Source organism: Carcharodon carcharias, chromosome 4 (assembly GCF_017639515.1).
Source record: "Carcharodon carcharias isolate sCarCar2 chromosome 4, sCarCar2.pri, whole genome shotgun sequence".
Lineage (NCBI taxonomy): Eukaryota > Metazoa > Chordata > Chondrichthyes > Lamniformes > Lamnidae > Carcharodon > Carcharodon carcharias.
In genome coordinates this window covers 22204373-22230481 of record NC_054470.1, presented here as the reverse complement: position 1 = coordinate 22230481, position 26109 = coordinate 22204373, and the positions used below count along the sequence as shown (strand labels likewise).

The 26109-nt window shown below is 43.2% G+C and overlaps 1 protein-coding gene across 1 annotated transcript in view; it reads right to left on the bottom strand.

Annotated features, from left to right (window-relative positions):
• Positions 1-10206: 10206 nt before the first annotated feature.
• The window catches only part of rorb (RAR-related orphan receptor B), a 248475-nt gene continuing 232572 nt past the window's right edge, over positions 10207-26109 (bottom strand). Inside the window, exons 7-10 of the mRNA XM_041186847.1 lie at positions 24369-24476; positions 13360-13470; positions 13079-13191; positions 10207-11795 (exon numbers count right to left, since the gene is read on the bottom strand). Coding sequence (XP_041042781.1) covers positions 11640-11795; positions 13079-13191; positions 13360-13470; positions 24369-24476 — 488 coding nt within the window. The 3' untranslated portion in view covers positions 10207-11639. The remainder of the gene's footprint in view (positions 11796-13078; positions 13192-13359; positions 13471-24368; positions 24477-26109) is intronic.

The window sequence follows — 26109 nt, the reverse complement described above, 5'->3', positions numbered from 1 at the left end:
ACAGCATTCTGTGCTGGTTCACCCCCACAAATAAATTCATGTAACTTTAAAGGAATTAGGGGGGGGGGGGGGCAACTTTCAAAATTATAATGTGTATGGCATTGCTGTTTCACCTTTGATGCCAAGGAGGGATTCATTTTACAAGACCTTCAATAGTAAACAAGGTCTTAAGCTCTGTGCAGTCCATAAGTTCATGCCTGTTCCTTTAAATCATGAATTCCAGTTCCATGTCTTCTCTATAACAAAACACTACAGCTTTAGGACATTTTATTATTCTCAGTAAGAATTGACTGGTTTGAGCCATTGGGGCACACTGGGTAAACTAAACATTAAAGGTTGCTGCTTCTTGGATCAGTACCTTAAAACATAAAATGGTGGCAAATAAAGCTCCTCAATTCTAGAGTAAAATTTCTACCAGGCTAAAATGTCCAAATTCTAGGTTGAACAAGACTTTTTATGTGCAAATCCTATGACATGCATGCTGCTGTTTCCAGATTGCCATATATATGTAGGGTGGACTTTAATGCCCTCCCCTGCAGGAGGTTTGGTGGCTTGTTGGGGTGGGGGTGGGGGAGGTGGTGGGGGGAGCATTTCATCAGGTGGGAGGGTGGTGGCTAGGGACTCTGTAGCCTTCCTGCCTCCACCCCGATTAAGTCCATGACAGGAAGATAATTAATGCCCATTTAAGAGCCTCATCACATCACTGCTGGTATTAAACCAGCAGTGGGCAGGGGCTTGACATGTTGGGGGTTGTTTGCGGGATCAGGGCTGGGGGTCGGATGATGTGGAGGGGGGGAGGGTTCCCTCATTCAAAGGCACTCAGTGTCTGATCGATGGACTCAGCATTGGGAAGGGGGTGCCAACTGAGAACCACCCACCTGCCCTCACTGTCAACCACTGTGAACCCCCTCCTTCCATCACTCACCTGGCAGCAGTCACTGCCTCATCGGTGGCACTGCCTCACCGGTGGTACTGCTGTTCAATAGAACCGCCAGCCTCTGATTGGCTGACAGCTTTGGGTGGGCGGGAATTCCACTCCCAGGGCTCCTAGGTCCCAGAGAAGGCTCGCTGATGGCCAGTCCAGTGTCTGAGTGACCTTAACATGGTGGGCCTTCCCTAAAAGAGGTGACACTGGGCTCTTCCCAGCTCCAGCCAACAGGTGAGACCACCGTCACCTCCATTAAATACCACCCATAATCTATATGGAATTCTGCACGCAATGGGCAGGTAGTCCTATTCGTAGATCTACCAATGACAGGCAATATTTCAGATTGTTCACCACTACCCAGTGTCGTCTAATGGCCCACTTCATTAGCAAAACTGACATCACTAAATCACAAAACAAATGACTGAGGGCCTGGGTGATAAAAAGTGCATCTATTTTTCAAGTGCTAATGATTGTGTGTGCTAAACATAAGGGTACTCTTAAATATGTTGGTTTAAAACTATGCCTAGCTTAAACATTAACCACTCATAGTTGCTGGATGGGGGAAAAAGCCAATATTTGTTTCTGTTTAAGTCAAAGCTGTAGCAAAGTTATTAATTTTCTTCTAGTTCACTTATATAATTATAATAATATATAATAAATAAAGATTATTAATATTCTTGCACTACATGATCTCCCAATGGTCTGATAGTAATTTTTTGTCAAATAAAAACTATATTTTGCAGTAAATGTGTACTATGTATGTAGATTAAGAACTGAAGGTACCTGAAGTTTATTAATGTGGTGTTAATGCTTGAGGCTCGGTTGAATAATAGTGGTAAAAAGGAATTAAATATTTCTTCTCTCTTTACCTAATGACAGCATCCAGCACTTCATAAAGTTTTTCCATCCAAAAGCAGGCAGGGTGATGTTTGTATCACGTGAATCCATCTAAGTCCTGGGTCCCGATACAACTGATGTCACCAGATTACTGAAGTGACTTTGGGCAATCGTGTAAAATAGGCAATATTGATTCAGCTGCTTATTATACATTTCTTCTCATTTCCACTTGCTCTACTTCAATGAAAACGAAAGGTGGGATAGTTGTATAACAGTGGTTGAATCAATATTGCCCATTTTACACTAAAGCCCGCCCAATGTCACAATTACGCTCATTGCTTTTGTGCATCTGCTAAAAGGCTGAGACAGTCACCATTGGGGAATATTTCCTTTGTACCCTATGTCTAATGAAATTGTAAACCAGTTCTTTAGAAATGGTTTCATGATTTTATTATACATAGCACACCAAAATAGAACTCGCCCCCACCTTTCCCACCAAGGTGGGGTGTACATCTCAAAAGCCAATGTATACAAGTAACCAGAAAATTGTCAACATCAATTTGGAAAGCTTAACTTTATAATATGCCTTGCTGAATGTGAGACTAGTCTATTTGAGTCCTCCATGCTCCCACACAATTTTAAAATAACAAGTATTGGCATAAACTATTTCAAGAATAAAGTGGTTGATGCTCCAAGATAAGTGCGTTAAGGATATACCTTGAGGGTTGCAAATCAAAGTGAATAAAAACACCCCCCCGCCCCCCACATCTGTTTGCCATTTCTATCTCCCTTTATCCGTATCAAAAGGAATGGTGGTGATTTTTTGACGAAGTACTCACAATTGAAACAATCCAGTTTTAGAGCACTGTAACTTATTCTATGCATGATCCTTACAGTCACCAGTGTGAAGAGACTTCCATCCCATTAGCTTGAAGTGAAGGGAGCCACCCAGCCCCGGAAGTTCACAACTTGTACAAAACCAATTGGATCTATATTCCTAAAAATGGCTGTAAATCTCTATAAAATTCAATATAAGGAGATGTTTTGAAAAGAGAGAACTTCAAAATGTACAAAACAATAACCTATAAAATGTCGCCATGCTTCCATATAGTTATATGCAAACCACTGGAGGCAAGAGAGAATCACATTGCATGCACCCACCCCCGATAAATATATTTACAATTTTACCCCACAATATCACAACTATACAATTAAGTGCTAAAAGCTTTTGCAAGGGGAACGAAGAAAACTACCTCACTTTTATGTTAAATGATCTTGAAAACAAAATATATTTTCCCTTTAACATAGTCAGCAATTTACAAATTTCCTACTGTTTCAGTAAGAAGAAAGTTAAACTATTTTTACAAAAATATTTTCCTCCCAAAAGATGCCAAGTGTTACCGTGTCAAATATATCAAAATGTATCCGATGCGTTTCAAAAAATTGTAAAAATTTCAGCACAGGTTGTGTCAGATTTATGTACAAAACATGTTTGAATGCTCGTTTTTGTTATGACTTTGCATCGCTGCCATCATTGGTGTATTTTGGTCCTGCGGGAAAGGAAGTTAAAACAATCAGTTTACTGCTGGTTAATTTTGTTGATAGAGATCTGCCACCCTCTAGTGGCCAAAATGGCAAGATTAAAAAAACTTGTAAACTAAATGGTTACACTTTGAGTTCGGGGGAGGTTTAGTTAGAAGATTTACATGCTCTAGAGCTTACTGATCATCAAAAATGGTCACTGTGGTAGATTCTGACTTTATGCTTTAGTGATAAATGGGCTGTAGTGAATCAGCATTTCATTTTACACCTCCAGTTTTAATTCCACTGACATTGTTGGAAATAAAAATCGGCCTGCCGACTCGCTATCAGCTGTTTAAAACGATTGCTCAAAGTCAGAATCCATAATCACTGTTTCTACTGCAATCTCTTCCTGTGGGAAACTGACTGAAACACCTTGTCAGCAGCGTATAGCTGTTTGTACAAATATTTCAGAGTGCAATTTTCTGAATTCATGCTTTCTGAAGGGGGCCCTTGGCTGGAACCTTCTGTACTTTGAAAGTTTACGAGCCGGGAGCCTCCACTGTCTCACCGGCGTGGGTGCTGCTGAAGCCCAAACAGCAGGAGTGGCAGGAACTCAATGGAGGCATTAAGTTCACCAGGGGAGCAGCTGTCACCGTATCAGTCCCAGCACTGTCGGAGACATCAGTCTCTATGAGATCCTGGCGCAATGGCAAGTCTCCGACCCAGGAGGACAGTATCCTTGTCATTTTTAGCAAGTGCACGTGTCAAATCCTGCAAATCGATTGCACCTCCGACATCCCACTGTCCAGCTCCCTCCTCCGAGTTGCCAGGGTTGACACAGCAGGGTGGGGTGGAGTTGGGGGTGGGGGGAGGCTTGTGTGATGCTTGACAGATTGCACAACTGTTGTAAAATTAGCACTAACTAGCTCATTAGATGCCTTAATCTGTTTCCTGCCACTGCCGGGTGGGTTGCCGACACTGCTGCGAACCCGCCTCTGGAAAAGGTGTAAGGGAGCGGGGATACGTCAGGGAGCTGGCCCAATGTATTTTTTTCCCGAGCTGATTTTCTCAGCACACTCCCTAAAAACCCCCATTCCAGGTTCAAAGCTGCCTTTAAGGGCCAGGGAAAATTCTGCCCAAGTTTTCAATGCTTCAGATCAGTTTCTTGTTGACAACTTTGGCCGGGATCTTCCGGCCCCGTTGAGGGTGGGACCCGCTGTGGACGAGGTGGTGTCCCAGCCAGAAACCCATCGACTTGCGGCAGGATAGGAAGATCCCAGCAGCCGAGGAGGTGGGGGGGGGGGGCGGGGGTGGAAAATCCCTCCCTTTGTTTTGTCTGCTCCGTCCGTTCTCAGACATTCCTGAATAGTAACCTGCATTTGTGCCCCCCAGAGAAAAAAAAGACTTGCACTTATGTCACACTTTTCACGAATACTGGAATTCTCAAAATGCTTTACAGTCAATAAATTACTTTTGAGGCGTGGTCAGTGTTGTAAATGTATGAAAAGTGACAGCCAACTTGTGTCCAACAAGCTCCCACAATCAGCAACGTGATAATAACGAGATAATCTGCTTTTGCAATGTTGATTGAGGGACAAATATTGGCCAGGACACTAGGGATAATGCCCCTGTTCTTCTTTGAAATAGCGCTATAGGATCTTTTACATCTACCCAAACAGACGGATGGGGTCTTAGTTTAAACGTCTCATCCAAAAGATGTGACCTTTAATGGTGCAGCACTTCCCCCAGTGCTAGAGCGTCTTGAATTTTGTGCTCTAGCCTTGGAGTGGGACTTGAAACCAGAGCATTTTGACTCAGAGGTACCTATAGTTCATAGATGGACTCTTATCATTTTTAGATGTATAAATTTGGGTTTTTGTTTTGCTGCCAGAATGTCTAGCCTGTTTTTTACCCCGGCTGCATGCTACAATCAAATAATGCTTTTGTAGGTTTCTTCACAATGAAACAAGCTGTGATCAGTATTTACAATAAAGGATCTGAATAAAAAGAAATGCATTTGTTAGCAAAGACATTATCCCACTGGTTGTAATTTCTGTTACTCATTTTAAATATTTTTTGTAGTAAAGAAACATTTAAAAATAATGAAGTTTCATGTTAACATGGGATTTTGAAGTCGTAATGTGAAGATTTTGCATTGAGCTGCTCTGACCATCAAACTTGGTTCTGTGACAACACAACTGTTCCATTGAGGGATGAATTTATTTGGTCGCTAGGTGTAGTAACAAAGTAAATACATTAAGAATATATTTATCATGTTACTATCAGAACAATTCTTCCCTCCTCCCCCAATGCTATACAAAAAAAAATTACCGTAGCCAAGCTGCTCTGAAATGTTAGGAAATCAAACTTAGATAGAAATAAGGGCAGCATTTTGCTCAGTACATTGAACTCAGTCGAAATTGTATTTAAAATGCTCCTCATTGTTTTTCTTTTTTTATTCATTGAATGTGGGCATCGCTGGCTAGGCCGGCATCTATTGCTCATCCTTAATTGCCCTTGCTCAGGGGGCATTAAAGAGTCAACCATGTTATTGTGAGTCACGTGTAGGACCAGGTAAGTTCAGCAGATTTCCTTCCCTAAAGGGCATTAGGGAACCAGATGGGTTTTTGCAACAATCAACAATGGCTTTATGGTCATCATTAGACTTATATAATTTTTATTGAATTCAAATTCCACCATCTGCCATGGTGGGATTTGAACCCAGATCCCCAAGCATTTCCTTGGGTCTCTAGATTACTAGTGCAGTGACAATACCACTATATTATTGCCTTCCCATTTAAGTTGTTGTAGCCACAGAACCGATGGATTAGTGTTCAGTGGGGGAGGGTAGAGTAGTCAGAGGGTGGTCAGGAGAATGGTGGGAGGTTGGGGGCTAGTTGGGGGGTCTGAAGGGTTGGGAGAGAGATTATGGATGGTGGGGGGAGTTGTGATGATAGTCTAATAAGGATGGGGTGTCGGGAAGGTATGGTGGGTAGTTATGGGGGGCCCAGTGAGGGGGTGGGGGTGGGGGGGAGGGGGTGGGGGCAGCGGTTGGTGGTCAGGGCCACAGTCACCCAGGAGTTAAAAGTGGTTTTAATCCTTCTAACTTTTCCAGGGTAACTGGCTTAGACAGTGAGAACCATTCAAAAGTCTCCAATTTAAATCAGAATTTCAGATGGTTCCTGGTGTAGGGTAATTGCCCATTGGAAGTTTAAACTTCCCAAGCAATTCCTTGCTTGGGGACTTCCAGGGTGTACCCCAGCGCATCTTCTGGGGTATCTCTGGGGTATGACTACCCAGAGAATGGAAGTACTGGGCCACTGTGAAAGGAAGTCTGGAATATTTGAAATCACTGGTTGTAATTTTTCCATATTCCAACTTGTACAAATTAAGATTTTAAAACACAGCCCTCAGAGCAAAGCTGCTATCCCTACACTTGCAGGAGTCAAATTCTAATAATATGCTTTTGAAATAGTCTGCAGCACTAACTTGGAACTGCAGAAGCTCTGTGGAATTTTAGGTAGAATGCCAAAAGCAGCAAAGCGTGGAAACAGAAACTGATAGATGGACTTCAGAAAAAAATGGACTGGTATAGAGGTTTGTTGCAAAACAGTGGAGAGCAGATTTTCCTGTTCTCGATTGTATTGTATTGAATTACTCAGGTGCAATGGATGGAGGGATGTTTGCATGACTGAAAGGGAACCCAGCCTATTTTCTATCCATTTAAATGAATAGACAGAAAGTTGGGCAATTTCCTTCTGGACATTTTATTTTTAATACGTCCAGATGCTGAAACGGGAAAGCCTGTCCCATTATGTTTTATATTTTCAAAAAAACTTTTTGTCTCTCACAGATTTGATTGCCTTTATGTTGGTCTTACTTTTGGTGTGCAGAGTCAGCAATGAGAACTTCCAAAGCTGGTAGAGGTTAGAATGAGGGAAAATCTACAATATGCCAGAACAGTGTGCTTAAATCCAACCTCTTTACCAGCATGATACCTAAATTTTCCAAACTAGCTTTCCTCATGGCTTGCATGAGTGAGATTGTCAAATCACTGCTAATTTATGGACAATTGTGCGCCATTGAACATTGGTTAAACTCATTTTATGTAGGGCTCTTAGTCTTCTCCGATCTTTAGTCTCTTCCAAGAGATTACAGGTGAGCAGGAGAACATCCACTGAAATTCACTCCCCTATTCCTATTAATCTAGAGACTTTCATTGCTGTGCTGGTTGTCACATGGGGCAGAATTTTTCGCTCGGTGTAGGGGTGTGTGCCTGACTCGCTCGAGCGTGAAATAGTCAGGCAAGTGTCCCATGATATCTCAGTAGGTAGGCGCGTTTAGCTCAGAAGGGCATCCCACCAATAATTAAGAGGGTAATTAAGCCAATTAACGGCGCAATTAACGGAGATTTTTTGTTGCCCGTACAACATTACAGTTGGCGGGCAGGCAAATGGACCAGGTGGCCTTTGCATTTTTCAGGAAACCTCATCCAAGAGCGGGGTAAGATTTCTGCTATTAAATAAAAAAAAATGTATGGATGGAATTTTCATCCTGCATATGTTCAGGTGATTGAATCTGATGTGCGGGCATTTTTTTCTGGATTTAAAAGTTTTTTTTATTGCATTTAAATTCTTCAGCTCCCTGAGGTAGCTCTCTGCCTTGAGGGAACTTTCATTCTGCGCCCCTGTGCCCGTGCTGACTTCAACGTTTGCCCTCCTCCTGTTCCCACCCTGGCAGCGCTGAGGTTCTCAGCGTGTGCTTCACACTGGCTGGCTGCTTAATTGGCCAGTCAGCGTGAAATCGCGGTCGGGGGCTGATCATGGTCAGGGGTCCGGTCTGATCACGGCTGCCCATCAAACTAAAAATCCTAGAACATACATCATCAGAGCCTTACAAAATGGCGCACAGAATTCTAATTTTGAAATCAGACTGATTTCCTGTAATAATAAAATGAACAGGGAAAGGTTAATCTGAATACAGAATAGACAAAATAGAGATGGTAGTAAAGTGGGACAGCAGAAAGCAAATATCCAGCTCTAAGGAGATAGTTACACTGCAAGCAAAAGACTCTTGTAATAACTAAAACAGAATAAAATGGCTCAGAAAGGTGCCTTGAAACTTAGGTAAAACTGCAAGCTCATAGTATATGATTCTCAATCCCATACAGGCTGTGTACCAATAAACATCTAATTAACTCTTAGCTCATATTATACAGGGGACATGTCAAATGAGTTGCACTTAGAGAATTCAGGACTGTAAAACAATTTGCTAGCTTCCTTTCATCCCAGGATAGAGCAACAAATAAATAGAAACAGCTATGTTGAGAACACAAGGAACTTTTGCAAATATGAGAGTGGGTTTTCTTGTCATATTGAGAGGGCAAGATATCAAGAACAAATCATCTTCAAATGCCATGGTACAACACTGGATTTGTGTGTCTTTCTGTATCTGTGAATGGCATTTCTCCAGCAAAGGAACAGCCATTTCAAGCTGGCAATTGCCCTTCACCCACTTAAATGTTGACACAAAACTGATGATCATGAAGGTCAATTGAGCTGATGAAGTGTTTCCCTACAATCCTATTCGTAAATTAACTCAGCAGCTTTTTTTGAAAAACTATGGCTCCTAATTACAATGGGGCGATTATTTTGAGTCCAGATGCTTTATTCCTTCAATCTTCTGCCCATCTCTCCTGAAGGTGCTGATTTGTGCTGGGGCTGCTCTCCAGCCTAAGTGGCTATTCTTTATGTCACTGCCTACACAGTGAGTATTAGTAGGTTATTAGCGCATGGAAGGTATCGCAATCAAGCCTGACCCATTCCTCACTCAACAACTTCACATGTGCTTTTCAACTGGGATCACAGGATAGGCAACAGAAATGTGAGTCCTTCAATGTGGGAAGATTTTTTATAACCTGTTTAGCCCAAGAATGCTGGAGCAAATGCAACAACCCCACTGCTGCTCTGACTGAGATCAACTAATTCAGCACAGATTCCAGGGATTGAATCTAAGATATTCACAGTCTGTAAGGCTCAATAAGGCTCAGTATGCACTTCATACTGCATTTACACACTGAACCACCAGGGTCACTTGAGTTAAATTTTATTGACTAAACTGTAATCACTTTCTCTGTCTTGTTTTTAGTTTAGCCATACGTCTGATTATTAGTGTTTATAAATGAAAGCAATTTTATTTCAAGCTGCCATGCAGCTGCGCTGGAAGATGTCATCCAGACAGCTACCGTCCCCTGTGCTTGTACTTATTCAAAAAAAGGTGCAATATCTAGGCATATTGCTTTTGCCTACAGAGGACAGGTCCCTATATTTGAATATATGTAGCTTCCGGCAAGCATCAGTGAGCTACATTGCAAGCCTGACTGATTATCTTAAATTGGTGTTATTGTAATTCTTAGCACTCTGCAGGTAAAAGGCATATGTCCAGACATTACATCTTTTTTGAATAAACAAAAACAAAGGCACAACGGGTCCCTGGTCCATTTGCCGTAGCAATGTCTTGACCAATCAGCACCCCTTTTCTCATATAGTATAAATTGTTGTTGCCTTTGAAGTTTGGCATTCCTGCATCTGTCCTGCTGAGTGCAAGACAAAAAGCTTCAACAGTATGTCTCTCTTTTTCAGCAACACTCAAGTTCTGTACTACCAAGTGACAATCAATTATCCTTCAAAATATTTTCCTATATTTTGTAGATCTCACAAACATAAAGGACTGCAGATAACACATTATGTTATGCATAAGTCTTCTTAGAGATAAGTTACGGAGTCTAACATTTAAACTTACAGCCATAAAATGTAGCAGTACCACCTGGCTGCTTTTGATCCTGCTTGATAAGATGACGTTAGTGTTTAAGATGACTAGATTTTCAATAAATTTCCATCATTGGTACAGCAAATATCAGAATTAAAATCACACTCACTTTTACTTATGAATTTGGTGAAGGACAAGGAGTAGTCAAAGAAAATACTTTATCCAATAATGCATGTGACCAATTTTACAGGAGAAATTGCATAGGCCTGTTTTCTGGTGACTGCATTACATTTAGAAAGAAAAAGAGCCACTGTTTGCTGAGCAATAAGAACATCCTCAATGCAGGAATCGCAATAATAAAAGTCAATTTCCAACTGAAACATTGTTGCAAGATAGGACAATTTCTTTTTCTAAAATAATAACCATTTGGTGGTTGAAATTGGAATTGGATTAAGAGCAATGGCAGACCTATAAAACAAGCTGAAATAAATTGATATATTTAGAAGAGAATATTAAAAATGTAGGGTTCAGCCTAAATAAGCCAATAAATCAGCGTTTCTTGATATTTTAAGATAGTACAATGTTGAGGACAAAAGTAGGGCCTTATATTCAAAACAGCGAGCAAGAGGGAGCTGTAATACCAATGTATGAATGGAGTGATAATGTTAACTGCATCTACTGACTGACAACTCTGTCATGGAATGATAAAAATATGGGCTAAAAGCCTGTCCTTGTAGACCAACTTCACTTTAATACCAGCTTCTGTCTGAAATACACTGAGACACAAACTGCTACTTAAAAAAATCATTAAAGCTTCCAACACAAGGTTTGGGAACAGGAATTACTTGGTAGTCACCACTGCAGCTAAAAGGCCAAATACTATCTTTTTTGTTTTGTGTTTTTGTCATTCTGTGCAACTTTATACATAAAAATATAGATTAATGTGGAAAACTAGTGATTTTTTAAATCTAGAATTTACATTTACAACCAACAAATCCCTAAACCCTCTTTAAATATAATATACCAGAATCCACACTCAATTTCTCAGCAATCCAGGCAAGGCTTTTGTTTATATCTTTCCTCCCACATCTTTTCCCAATATATATTTTCATCCATATATATATTGGAAACGTCAAATCCTCAAAAACATCAAAAATAAAATTACATGACCCGACAAAAGAAATGGAAAAAATACACACAGAAACAGGTAAGCCTAGTAGGCCAAATTCTCTTAAATTATATCCAAGCCATGAAGAGAAGGAATAATACTGTGAAATCACGGTTCTAATTATAAAACAGCATTAACCAGCATCTGATTGTTAAAACTTACCCCCAAAACAGATAAAATTAGAATGACTTAACTTTGTACATTTTCTGACCGGCTCCACAAAGCTCCGGGTCAGGTGCAGTATTTACATTCTTTAATCGGTAGCGGTGAAAAAGAATCTATTTAAGTGCAGGACATTCCTAGTGTTGCAGTAGTGATTTTTTTTTCATTTAGAAGTCTCGAATTTACAACTCTTTTGTCTTTGTCTGAAGAGAGCTTCGTTGCAAGCACGGTGGCATGTGCCAGCCACCACCGTCACTTGGGAATAGCTGAAGAGTCTGGGTTAAAGAGCTCCTTGTAGAGAGGAGGAAACAGGCTGTTGGCCGTCTCTGGGTGCAGCAGCTTGAATGCTTGGAGCTTGTCAGTGTGCAGGTTGCAAAGTGCAGTTAAAGTTGGTAACCTGGAGATCAACTGAAAGAAGAAACAAAAAAAAACATCCTTAAACTCCATCACAATTACCCCATTTGATGGTGACAGCATAAATCTTGACAGTAAATCTGGGCTTGCCATTTTTAAAAAAAAATTGAGGCCCTTATCAGGAAGGAGAGGGCCTATAATGCAGGATGCTTCTTCTTTTTCATCTCCAGGTAGTATCCTCGATTACTAGAGGGTCGCTAAATCATGGCTTTATATCATTATTTTACTATGGGGCAGGGCAAGGAGGCAGGCCCCAAGTCTACCTCAGCCCAAATGGGGACGAAATGTTAGTGTTACTCTGGGCCACACATTAGCCATCTAGCCAACTGAGCTTATCGACCCCTTGCAGGATGCGACCAAGGGTGAAAAAAGCAGGAGAGAAGTCAATAAATTTAGCAATGGATAGATTCAAAATGCAATGTTCTGCTGGATGTCAACAAGCGCAACCATGATGCACATTTATGTTTTAAGCTAAACTACATACAGTCAGGCATTGCCTTGCGTACATTGGAATCTTTTCTTTTGCACCACAGTTTGAGAAAGTAACAAATAGATTTACTTCAAGTATTTGGCATGCTTCCAATTGCAACATTGCCAGGTATGTGATGATATTATTTAGTGGGTTAATCATTCATTGATATTTCCTCCTTGTTCTCTGTTTGCAATTATCCATCACCTCTGTTTGATCTCCCTTAATTTAAGATCATGAAGTCTCTATCTGGGGAACTGTGGTTGAGAGTGTGTACCCCACCGTCCCATGATAAAACATGCACAGAATCCTAACAGTGATTTTTAAAGCCTGTTCAAAATTGTAGTAACCAGTGACACTTCGATACTGCATTTATGTACATAAATAGCCATAGCACATTGTTAATAGTGACAAAGCCATAGTTCAATAATCTGTGTGAACTCCTTGGGGCTGAAATAATCCTGTTCATAATTTTATCCCAAGGTTCGGCATGAATACAAAATGAGAATTCCTGTTGTACACTTATGCAAAATTAATTGGTGAAATTATTGATGGACAAATTTCATCCACACTACTTCTCAATATACTGCAGCAATGCACTCAGATAGGTTCATCTTCCTGGGATGTCATGAAACTCAACAAATTTTCAATAATGAAGAAAAATGTATTTTGCATTCCTTCAGTCTTATTGAACAACGTCAAACAGTTTCATTTAGGCCAAATGTCTTCCATCTACCAACATATCGCATTATTTCACCTCTATAACTTTCATGCTCCCATTTGACCAATTAGTCAGCTCAAGGAATACCTTTGCTAATGTGTCGTCATCCAGGTGATTTTTATGAATCACATGCTGTAGTGCAAAATAAACCTTCTCCTGTAGCTTTTGAACCTTTCTTGGTTCCATCAACCATGGTCGATCTGAAGGAAGTAGAGAGAATATAGACATATAATTATAAAACTAATTTTCTTCCTTCTTCAGAAGGCAAATTCTTTTGAATAGTCAGTTAACTGGGCCACTGCATCATAAATTGTCTTCTAATTTCAAAAACAATGATTTGAATAGAACCTGCACATAAAGGCACTAACCTGGTGATATCAGAACAGCAGCTGAAAACAAAGCTATTTCTTCCTCGGTCAGCTGAAGGGAGCACAAACTCTTAGCAAAGTCAAATACAGCACTGACTAGGTCATCACATCCTGCATGGAAAATAAATATCAACTCTAAGATCAACAGCCTAATAATTAGTGAACATCACCATGTTAACTCAAAATATATGCGACTGACATTTATTTCAATTCTATCTATATCCACTTAGAGAAATCAATAATTTCTGTATAAAATATAACAGCATGGGAAACTAATACTTGAGAAAATAATGAGGGCAGTTTTTGTGCATCAAAGTGGTCGAGGCTTGCGCCACCTGCCCACAGCTACTGGTTAATTTAAGTGGAATTGGGGAGTAGCTAGCATTCGTTACACTTCCTATTGGGATTTCTTATTAGGAGGACAAGGATTCCAGTAGGTCAACTGCTACTTAAAGGAAGCCATCAGACCCTAAGAGAAGTGGTGCATTTTTGATCGGGGATAACAGATAGATTGGAGCAGGAGGCAGAATGACTTCAAGCAGGGGCCCAGTTTCTCAGGTGCAGCAGTGAAGATGATCACAGGCTGTCAGCAGTAGGAAGGAGATTCTCTTCCTCGTTCATTTAATCACTCTTTAATTTAATCAAGATTTCCATCCTATCACATTCTTCAAATGATTCAGCAGAAATGGGCAGCGGTGACAGAGCATGTAAATTCAAGAAGAATTGTCCCCAGGACCTAGCTGCAATGCAGGAAAAAGTAATGAATGATCTCACTGAGTGTCAAGGTAAGGTTCCTTCTTACATCTCTCTTACATAACTCTAGTTTTGCCCCAGCACTATCAATCCTTCCCTTGCCTGCTTGTAATGTCTCTCCTTAAGACAACATGGAACACTTCTTTCTATTTATGCTCACATCCAAAAAACTGCTACTGCCCTCACAATTTCCCAATCTTGGTAAAATTTACTGTTTCTTCCTGTCAACATGTACACTATGTTAAGATGCTGCACACAGTTTGAAAGCACCTACAACAATAGGATACACACTAATCTACTTCCACTATTCTGCAGGAGAAACTGGCACAAAACAGAAAGGAGGGGGTGAGAGCAGCAGGAGGGCTGATGCAAGGGGGCCACCGTCAACATCATTGGCAGGGAGGGGGAACACAGCATTGGAGATGCCCAAGCCAAAGGCTGGGCACAACTGGATGCTTGGGCATCTTTTTTTATTTTTCTTTGTCTACTAGACTCCCTCACTGACGTATTCACATGAGTGGTGGATTGTGCTGCCACTTGTATGTTGCTGTTTATTTTTGCCTCTCCATGCTGAACCTTCATTCTCCTTTTTTGATTGGTCCATCAGATGACTTGGGTCTTGTTGCTGCATAGAACATGGGGAAAAACCCTCCCAAAGGTGCACCATCAAGCAGCCTCTCCTTAAGAACCAGCATAGAAAGTGGCACTCTGGTGTAGATGGTGAATTATAGGGGTCTACATTGAGTAATTCACTCAGTGCGAGTCAGCAAAATTAGACACTGGTGGAAAGGACTCAACATGGTTCCAAGGTTGGGGGATTTTAGTTACAAGTTTAGGTTGGAAAAGCTGGGGTTGTTCTCCTTGGAGCAAAGGAGATTGAGGGGAGGTTGGATAAAGGTGTACAAGATTTAGATAAGGTAGACAAGAAGAAAACTATTCCCATTCGCTGGTGGTACAAGGACCAGGGGGACACAGATTTAAGGTCTTGGGTAAGTGATGCAGAGAGAATATAAGGAAGAACCTTTTTACACAGCGAGTAGTAATGACCTGGATCTCACTACCCATGAGGATGATGGAAGCGGAAACAATCAATGAATTCAAAAGGAAATTGCAAGGGCACTTGGAGAAAATAAACCTGCAGGGCTATGGGGAGTGGGATTGACTGGATTGCTCCATTGGTGGGGGGGGGGGGGGGTGCTGACATAGACTTGATGGGCTGAATGGCCTTCTTCTGTGCCATAAATGATCTAAAGATTCTAAAGTTCGCTGAAGCACAAGCTTACATTTAAGCTCAAGTGAAGAGGGGAGAGGTGTACAATTTACAACAATGATAACAAACATTTATGCAGTGTTGTTAATGTAAGAAAACATTTCAGCCTGTTTCAAAGAGGTGTAATCAGGCAACAATGGTCACAGATGTTGGGTTTAAGGAGGTGGTCTAATCAATGTCTTTACAAATTCAACTACCTTAAAATTACAATATACAATATCCAAACCCTTACTGGCCTTTCTTATGATCTTTTCCACCAATAATTCCACCTTTTGAGATTTATGGAAGTGAACTTCTATGGGAGTTCCCTTCATAACCTTGATGGAAGAGCCACGGAGACCCCAACAATCTTTGTGGAAATTCATCTCCCACCTCCCATGTAAGTATACCCTTAACACTCTTCTTCATGTGGTTAAGAATCCTACCATTTACTTTCACTATTTTTCCCCCCAAAATGTACTATGTAGAAAAGTGATTTAGGTGCAGATCCTGGAAGCACATCACTTCCAACACCCAGTCAGGCTGAGAAACATTTCATTTGCCCCTACGCTCTTAACTGATTCATTGACACTATTTTATCCATGTATTTTTTGAAGATAGGTTTGAAATACCATGGCATTGTTCTTTGGAAGAGAGAAGATTTAGAGAGCTATAAGACCATAAGAACTGAGTGTGCTCCACCATTCAATGAGATCATGGTTGATCTGATAATCCTCAACTCCACTTTCCTGCCTTTTCCCCATAATCTTGGATTCACTCACTGATTAAAAATCTGTCTATCTCAGCCTTGAATATACTTAATGACACAGCCTCTACAGCCCTCTATGGTAAAGAATTCCACAGATTAACAACACTCAGAGAAGAAATTCCTCCTAATCTCTGTTTTAAATAGGTGACCCTTTACTCTGAGATTATGCCCTCTGGTTCTAGACTCTCCCACAAGGGAAAACAACCTCTCAGTATCTACAATGACAAGCCCTCTAAGAAGCTTACATGTTTCAATAAGGTCACCTCTCATTCTTCTAAACTCCAATGAGTACAGGGCCAACCTACTCAACCTCTCCTCATAAGAAAATCCCTCCATACCTGGGGTCAATCTAGTGAACCTTCTCTGGACTGCCTCCAGTGCCAGTACCTCTTTCCTTAGATAAAGGGACCAAAACTGTTCACAGTATTCTAGGTATGGTTTAACTAATGCCTTGTATAGTTTTAGCAAGACTTCCCTATTTTTATACTCCATTCTTTTTGAAATAAAGGCTAATATTCCGTTTGCATTCCCTATTAGTTGTTGAACTTGTATGCTAGCTTTTTGGGATTCATGCACGAGGACTCCCAAATTCCTCTGTGTTGCAGCTTTCTGCAGTCTTTCTCCATTTAAATAATATTCAGCTCTTCAATTCTTCCTGCTCACATTTTCCCACATTATATTCCATCTGCCAAGTTTTTGCCCACTCACTTAACCTGTCTATGTTCTCTGTAGACTCCTTGGCCAGGATTTTCCCCTTGGCGATTTGGGGGCGGGGCCCGCTTGCCGAGGGGAAAATCAGCTGTCCGCCCGCCGACCTGTTAATGGCCAATTAAGGCCATTGACAGGCTAAGTAACCTTATTAAACACCCTGCCCGGCCAACCTTAAGGCTGGCGGGCAGGCCAGGAGCCCCAGTGGGCTGCAGATTATTAATGAAACTTCATCCAGTGGCGGAATGAAGTTTCATGTCCGTTTTTTAAAAAATTTAATAAAAATTTAAAAAGTTAAAAAATTAAAAATTTAATAAATTTTATGTGTTTATTATTAACATGTCCCATCTCATGTGACATTGTCACATGAGGGGGACATGTTAATAATTTTAATATTTATCTATTTTTAGAGTTTACTTACCTCTCATGAATCTCCCTGAGACAGGACTTTGCCCCAGGGAGCAGAACGCTTTTTCGCCTGCATGCGTGAAAGAGCGCACTTTGACAGATGGGGATTCCCTCCACTCCGCGCCCCTCCCCTAGCCCGTACAGGAAGCGCATAGCGCATAGCCTTAATTGGCCTGCCCACTCAAAATGGTGCCGGGCCCCACTTCGGCCGCGGGGTTCGGCTGCCCACTCGCCGCTGAACCGGTGGGGCCCGCTCGCCCATCGAGGTAAGAATTCTGCCCTTTGTGTCATCCTCACCACTTGCCTTCCCACCTATTTTTGTGTCATCTGCAAACTTGGCGATAGTACATTCATTTTCTAAAGGGTAAAGATTCTTTCTAATGTTTGACAAACTCAATCTGTTCCCTTTAATATCATATGCCTCAAATTTCTGAAACATCTCTTATTTGGCATCTTTTAAAAAACTTTTTTGAAAATCTATACATATACTATTCAATGCATTCTCTTCATCTATACACTGATTTCCCCCAAAATAATTGATTGAGTTAGTCAAACCCACCCACCATACAATCATACAAACATTTGTAATAGGAGCATAGGTAATAGGAGCAGAAGGAAACTGTTCAGCCCCTTCAGCCTTCTCCACCATTCAATAAGATCATGGCTGATCTGTTTGTGTTTCAAATTCCACATTCCCATCTACCCCCGATAACCTTTGATTCCCTTGCCTAACAAAAGTCTATCTACCTCTGCCTTAAAAATATTTAATGACCCCACCTTCACCACCTTCCGAGGCAGAGGGCTCCAAAGTTGGACAACCCTCAGAGAAAAAAATTCTCCTTATCTCTGTTCTAAAAGGGTGACCCTAATTTTAAAACAGTGCCCCCTAGTTTTGGACTTGCCCACAAGAGGAAACATCCTTTCCACGTCCACCTTGTCAAGGCTGTTCAGGATCTTGTGCGCTTCAATCAAGTCACCTCTCACTTTTCTAAACTCCAGTGCAAACAAGCCCAGTCTGTCCAACCTTTCCTCATAAGACAAACCACTCATTTCAGGTATCAATCTAGTAAACCTCCTCTGAACCATCTCGAATGCATTTACATGCTTACTTAAATAAGGAGACCAACACTGCACACAATATTCAAGATGTGGTCTCACCAATGCCCTGTGTAACTGAAGCATAACATCCTTACTTTTATTAAAAACTTTTATGTTCAATTCCTCTCATAATAAAGGATTGCATTCCATTAGTCTTCTTAATTACTTGTTGTACCTGCACACTAACTACTTCAGACACATGCACTACAACACCTAGATCCTTCTGCACCTCAGAATTCAGCAGTCATTCTCCATTTAAGTAATACACTGCCTTTTTATTCTTCCTGCCAAAATGAATGTCACATTTTCCCATGTTATTAACCATATGCCAGATTTTTGCCCACTTAACTTATCTATCCCTACCTGCAACTTCCTTATGTCCTCTTCGCAGCTTACTTTCCTAACTATCTTTCTGTCATCTGCAAATTTAGCTACTATGCCTTTGTTTCCCTCATCTAAGTCACTGATATAAATTGTAAAAGTTGAGGCCCCTGTACAGACCCCTGTGGGACTCCACTCGTCACAACCTGCCAATCAGAATAAAACCCGTTCATGCATGCTTTGTTTTCTGTCAACCAACCATCTTGGAGCCATGCTAATACATGTTACCCCTTACACCATGAGCTTTTATTTCCCACCATAACCTTCGATGTGGCACGTTATCAAATGCCTTCTGCAAATCCAAGCACAGTACACTCCCATATATCTACAGCGCATGTTACTCTTTCAAAGAAATCCAAAATAAATTGGTTAAACATGATTTCCCTTTCACAAAACCAAGCCTACTCTTTCTGATTACCTTGGGGAGAATTTTCCCCATGTTGAGCGGTCTGAGCAGGAGTGGGCATGGGTGGGTGTGGAACCGATCGCTGCCCCCAATCGGGTCCGCATCGCCATTTTATGCAGGTGGGCCAGTTAAGGCCCACCCAGCGTACTTGTCGACTCCCGAGGATAGTGGGAGTGGGTGGGCGATGATGGGCATGCGCAGACCGCTGGGTCCAATGGCAACCCGGCGGCCTGTTTAAATGAAGGCCTGGCAGCCTTTGCAAGGCTGCTCACAATGGCCAGCAGAAGAGCACAGAAGAGGGCTACTGTGCAGCATGCAAGTCCGGAGGGTAGGCCAGTGGGGCAGGCCAAGTCGGAGGATACGGCAGTGAGGCAGTGTGCCCCTCATTTCTTGGATGAGTGTCCAGCTGCCTCCTGGAGGAGGTGGCTGCGCGGCGGGAGGTCCTGCTTCCGAGGGATGGGAGGCGGAGACCTTCCCACCTGACCAAACTTGTGTGCGAAGAGGTGGATTGGGGGGAGATGGCCAAGAGTGTGAGCTCCCATGATGTGGTGCGATGCACATGGATCCAGTGCCGTAAAGCATTCAACGAGCTCCTGCGCTCGGGAAGGGTGAGTACCATGTTGGCTGAGGTCTCTTAATGCAGCCATAATCACCCTTCACCACCACCTCCCGCCCAGCAACTCTGAGTACAATAACAGCATTGAATCCTTCATGGCATGTAACCCTCGCTGGGTGTGCCAGCAGATATTGCCCATGTCTAGTTCACCCTGAGAGGATTGAGCTGAGATGAGTTCTGCACCCGCAGTGTGCATGACACTGACACCCAGAGCATAGACTGGGGGTGAAACTCAAGGGTCTGTACCTAGGCAGAGTGCTGGAATGGGGAAGCATGTCAAAGTCAAAGTGCTAGCATGCTGGGAGGGGAGCTTCCAGGTGGGGGGGCACCAATCCATCTGCTGGCCTTTGCGTTCCATGTACTTGTTCCTCCTTGCTTAGCAAAGTTACACCAAAGTTTCACCAGCGCAATGAGCCTCATGGCCGAGTGCTATGCTTCCTCCATGGAGAGAATGGCGACTCTTGTGGAGAGGCTTCTCCAGGAGAACAATCAGGGCTTCCTGGGGATGTGCTCGGACCTGCAAGCCCTTGTGGTGCCACATGTGAAGGAGGCAGCATTTGGGCAAGGGGTAGGGTCAGCCCTGGCTTCTTTGTGTGAGTGTGTGGCAGCTGCGGGGTAACTGGAGTCCTGCAATGTCCCACTCAGGTTGGGGTTGCAGGGATGCGATGGGAATCCAGGTACAGACTGGACTAATCAATGCTCCTCTCTCCTTTTCCAGGAGAAGACTGCACACAATTCCACAGAACAGATGCAGACTGGTGGGAGGCCAGGCCCAGTTGGCCACCTTGACTCCGTTCGAACAGCAGGCCATGGATCTGGAGAGGAGCCATGTGCCCAGGTCCACCGGTGGCGGTGAGGCTGGGGTGCCAAGGGGAGGTATGTTTGCCGAGCACTGAGGTCACCATGTGTGTCCCAGCAGCCATGGCACTGCTGAATGCTCAGTGATTGAAGTTTGCAACATGGGTTGACCATTGATTATGGAAGGATGAGCACATAATGATCCGTGGTCCGGCATGCAAATTGACATTGTCTCCACTTTAACTAATCAAATGTCCTTGTTGTTCCTTTCAGCATCACCGGAGTAGAGCTGGGAGGAGGAGGCAGAGGGCCCCTGACGGCCCAGAGGAAATCCACTCACCATCTCTGCCAGGCAGGCACCAGCACCGATACTCGCACCTTGGTGGGAATTAGATCTTCGGCAGTGTCCCAGGGCACGGCGGTGAGGGCACTTCACACTTGATTGAGATGCAGGCAAAGACAGAGAGTGCCCAGGGCACCGGCAATCGGAGGACTGCTGGTGACCAGGTACATGCTTGGTCGGTGGCTGATGATGTGCCTCTGGAGTCGTCTGCAACACAGCAATTCCTGGAAGTGCAGCAGGGTGTGCGGGAGGATTTGGCAGGATACACGAGGCTATACGTGGCATGGTGCCCGTGCTTGAGGTGTCCATGCGGAGCATCACTGGTGCAATGAGCCTCATGGCTGAGCGCCATGCTTCCTCCATGGAGAGAATGGTGACGCTCGTGGAAAAGCTCCTCCAGGAGAACAATCAGGACTTCCAGGGGTTTCGCTCGGACCTGCAAGCCCTCACAGTGGCATTGACCTCAGCTGGTCAGTGCCAGTGTGGGAGATGATTTGGGCACCAAGTATCCCAGCTAGGTGCCCATCCATCCACGGTGAGCGGGAATGTCCGAAGTGACCTCACGTCGACGCTGCAGCTACCTGTGCGCTCTTCTCAGGGTGCTCCGGATGAGGGCAGCAGCTCCTCTGCCAGTGACCATGGCATCTGATGAGGCTGCAATGACTGGGCAGAAGCCAGATATGGAACTGGCCACAGAGTGAGCAGGCTGTCTCATATCCCAGTGCCAGCAAGGAACAGCACCTAGAGTTAGCATCCGAAAGCGTAAATTTAAGGTACCTTAGGCACAAGGTGGGTTTCTCACTGGTGCTTTTATGTTGGCCCAGCGCAGCTCATTGAAGACCTGGTATGATGTGCAACACCTTTTTCTTTTGGTTTATGAAGTTACATTTGTTATCTCAATAAATTTTGATATGTTGCCATGCCTCAGGGTGATTCCTTACTTCTGCAAATGGACGGGAACCCACAATGTTATGGGTGAGTTGTTTGCCATTGAGCTTTATTGACAAGGGCCTTAGTTAATGTTACTATCCAGGCAGATTTAGCACTCAGGTATCGAGTGTGGAGCCTGCAGCCCTGGCGTGTGTTGGAGGTCCAGCTGTGGTGGGATAGCGGAGGGTTCTTTAGATTAAAGCCTCCTGGGTGTCCCTGCCTCCCTGGAATATGCCCGGCTCAGCATCTACCCCCTCAGCATTCCCCTGTGCATGCTCTTCCTTGGACTCACTGCTGGACTCATCGTGTGCATCTGGAGCAGCTGCGTCTACGTCTTCCTCGTCCACAGCATCACCCCTTTCCACTGCCAGATTGTGGAGAGCGCAGCATGCAACCACTATCAGTGACACACGATCTGGAGGGTACTGAATGGTCCAGACATCGGAAGCGCATCTTGAGTAGACCGATTGTTCTCTCTACCACAGCCCTTGTGGAGGGATGGGTCCTATTGTACCGCTGCTCAGCTTCTGTTCTTGGATGGCGGAGAGGCGTCATGAGCCACCTTTTGAGGGGATAGCCCTTGTCGCCCAGCAGCCATCCATCCAGCTGGGCTGGAGCACTGAAGAGCCCCGGCACCTGGGAGTGTCTGAATTTGTAAGTATCGTGGGAGCTGCCTGGGTACCTTGCACAGATTTGCAGAATCTGCAGCTTGTGATCACACACTATCTGCACGTTCATGGAGTGGAAGCCCTTCCTGTTGATGAAGGCACCGGGCTCACCCACTGGAGCCTTGATGGCCACATGTGTACAGTCGATTGTACCCTGGACATGGGGGAAGCCAGCAATCGCTGCAAAGCCTTTGGCTCTCTCTGTCTGGCTGGCCTCGTCTCAGCGGTAGTGGATGAAAGCCAATGCACGCCTGAACAGAACATCTGTCACCTGCTTGACACAAGTGTGGACAGCTGATTGGAAGACTCTGCAAAGTTCACTCACGGACTCCTGGAAAGAGCCAGGGGCATAGATATTGAGGGTAGATGTGACCTTTAGAGCCACTGGCATAGGGTGTGCACCCACACAGTTAGCACAGATCATAGGGCCTATCATCAGAAAGATGGAGGTGACTGTCTCCCTTGAGAGACGGAGCCTCCTTTGGCACTGCACCTCAGACATATTGAGGTAGCTGCTTCACCGCCTGTATACCCTGGCAGCAGGATAGTGGCGTCTTCTACAGCCCCTTCCACCTTGGACTTCCTCTTCGCCCTGCGCCCCTTGTGCCTGCGCCTCTCTGCCCAAAGGTGGCTCCCCTGGTGGCTGAATGTGGGCTCCTGGCCTCCTCTCCCTTCTGGCCCTCCCTTCCTCCTCAGAGGAGGTGCCTCCAGTGGAGAGCACAACTCCCATTCCCAGGCTAAGGGAAGGCTTCCTGAAAGCTGCAGGCCCCAAAAATGATCTTTACTGTGGAGTCGTGATCTGAAGGCTATTACTCCTGTCGAAGCAGCTGGCATGAGTTTTGAAGTGTTCCTGCTCACCCAGGCAAGTAGCAGTAACTTTCATGATTAAATATCCGACAGATAACACTGGCGACCCCACTCACCCCTCTTATCCCGCCCATGGATGAGGTTTATACAAATGTGTCCTACCTGCCTGTTGCGCCCATGTGACATCCTGAAGATCGCATGGGCCTCGACAAAATTGCAGACAATTGCTGCCTCAAGGGCCTTAACCACATGAATAATTAATGGCGGGTGTGCATCCGAGAATGTCGTGCACCCGTCCACCTAAATATCGTGATGGTGCGCAGTCACGTCAGCACACTCGCCCGACATCACTGTGTGTCATTTTACACCTCAGAGTGCGGGGTCCACTCACCGCGTGCCAACAGGAAAATTCTGACCCTCGAGTTTTTTTAAAAAGTGCCCAGAACTTCCTCAATGATCGATGCTGACTACCCTCTGTTGGCCCATTCTCAGTCTTCACTAATTTCATCTCATTTTATGGACTCTTGGCAGGATGGAGGTTAACTTTATGATCCTGTGCTACTAGGAAGAGCCTTGCCTGTCAGCAGCATTAACTGGAAATTCTTGCGTGCACTGGCCACGTTTTTCTGACTGGTCAAGGAATAGTAAGTGATGTGTACCTAAACCTTGGGAGCAAGCTGCCCTTTGCCAGCAACATGGACTCATCAAATTAACCCGTTGAAATTACTCCCTGGAGATAACCAGAGCTAAGGTGAGAGTAATTGGCTTATGATCACTAAGTTTACCCCTTGCTCTGATTTTGAACTGCAATGAAATATTTGTTACAGTTTAGTCCTTTGGCACAGTTCCTGTTACCAAATATTAGTAAGAATATTACAATTAGTTCCTCTGTTATCAGTTCTCCACCTTCTTCTAAGTTGCATTCCTGCTGGGCCTGTTTTACTTCCATTCCCATTAACTTTTTAACACAGCCCTTTTGAATCTTTAGCTCACATTGTTTGAAGTTATGGTGCGTCAGTAAAACCCACATATCGGAATGGTTCAAAACATAATTAGTACAAAAGCCTTTGCTTACCGAGAGCTTTGAATGTTTGCATGCCTCCATATTTTCCTTCAAAAAGCACTGTGTTGTTCAGTGGGTTAAAGGCACGGCACATTCTGACCAACACCACCTCCAAACAACCTAAAATAGAGACAGACCAGTTTGCCAAATTATGCAGTGATCTGACAGCACTGATGACCTGAAAGCAAAACAGTTATTAAGGAAATGCATAATCTAAATTATTGAGGACTATAACTCAGGTTTAAAGCTGCTACATCTCCAGCAATTTAATGTTAGATTAATTACCTGAATTGAAAACTAATCTGCTCAAGTTCTGTACTGTGAAAAACATTTCAATTGGAACTGCCATATTGCGATATTATAAAATTATTTAGAAAAGAAGTATTGCATAAATTAGCAATGAACATTTAAACAAGGACTGCTGATCAAAGCTGAGAAGGGATATACAACAGTAAGGTGATCATCACTATCTTGTGAGCAGGTTTCACAGTTGAGTCACATGTAGAAGCATACAAATCTTTTAAGATTTGTCAAACTCCTACTCACCCTTGATGAATTTTATGCACGGTTTGTATAATGAGGCAAATAGTGTGTTGGTAATTTCATAAGACATGGGCCACAAGTGGAGGGTTGTTATAATTGAATATTATGGAAATATGATATGAAGGTTTTGTCATTTTACTTAACATTGTATTAATGGGACATTTAATGTCTAGCCTGAGGACTAAACTTTAAATGTTTTTCATTCACTTGCGCATCTATATCATTTTAATACATTTGTTTAATATTCTAGTTTCCAGAAAGTTGGTGAATTGAATCTTTTATTTTCTTCCAATTTACTCTTTCTTTATCTCTTACTGTGACCCTATACTACTTAATCCAATTCTTCAAATGCGAAAATGTGAAACGGATGAAGGTATCAAAGTTGAGATAGATCATTCCTCACCCAGCATACACACTTTACAACAGGTAATGCCATTAGACACAGATTAGGAGCAGGAAGATTTGCCCTTTCTGCAGACCAGGTTCTGTAGTTCATTAGTTCATAGTTTATTGCAGCACAAAAGGAGGCCATTTGACTAATCATGCCTGTGCCAGCTCTTTGGAAGAGCAATCCAACACTCCCCTGCTCTTTTCACATAGCCCTACGACGTTCAATTCTCTTTTAAAAAGTTACTATTGAATATACTTCTACCAATTTTTAAGGCAGTGCATTCCAGATCATAACTGAAAATAACTGTAGTACTTCTACTGTTGATGCTTCAGAGAGCAGCTAATTCAACGCAAACTGGGAAAATAAACCTGGAATCTTCCAGGACGATACAACTCAGGGTCATGATAGTTGACACATTTATTCAGTAAACAATCAGAAAATCCTGACTGAATCTTTTCTGGCGCAATTTAGAATCACATACAACCAAATGCACTGCCTGAAAGGGATGGTGGAAGCAGATTCAATAGTAAATTTCAAAGAGAATTGTACATTTACTTGAAAAGGAAAAGACTAAGATTGAAAGGAGGTCAGGACTGGGAACTGAGTATATCAGGTTAGAAGGTCTACAGGAAAGAAAGGGAATGTGGGTCGACAGGGAGAAGCAGCATTAGTCAGTAAGGATGAAATTACTTCAAGATAAAAGAGGATATAATGAGAGGATAGCAGGCAGCGGAGACTATGGTTGGAACTAACAAACAGAAAAAGATTTAAGACTGTAGTGGGAGTTTAGTTATAGGCCCCCTGATGGCAGCTCTGAAG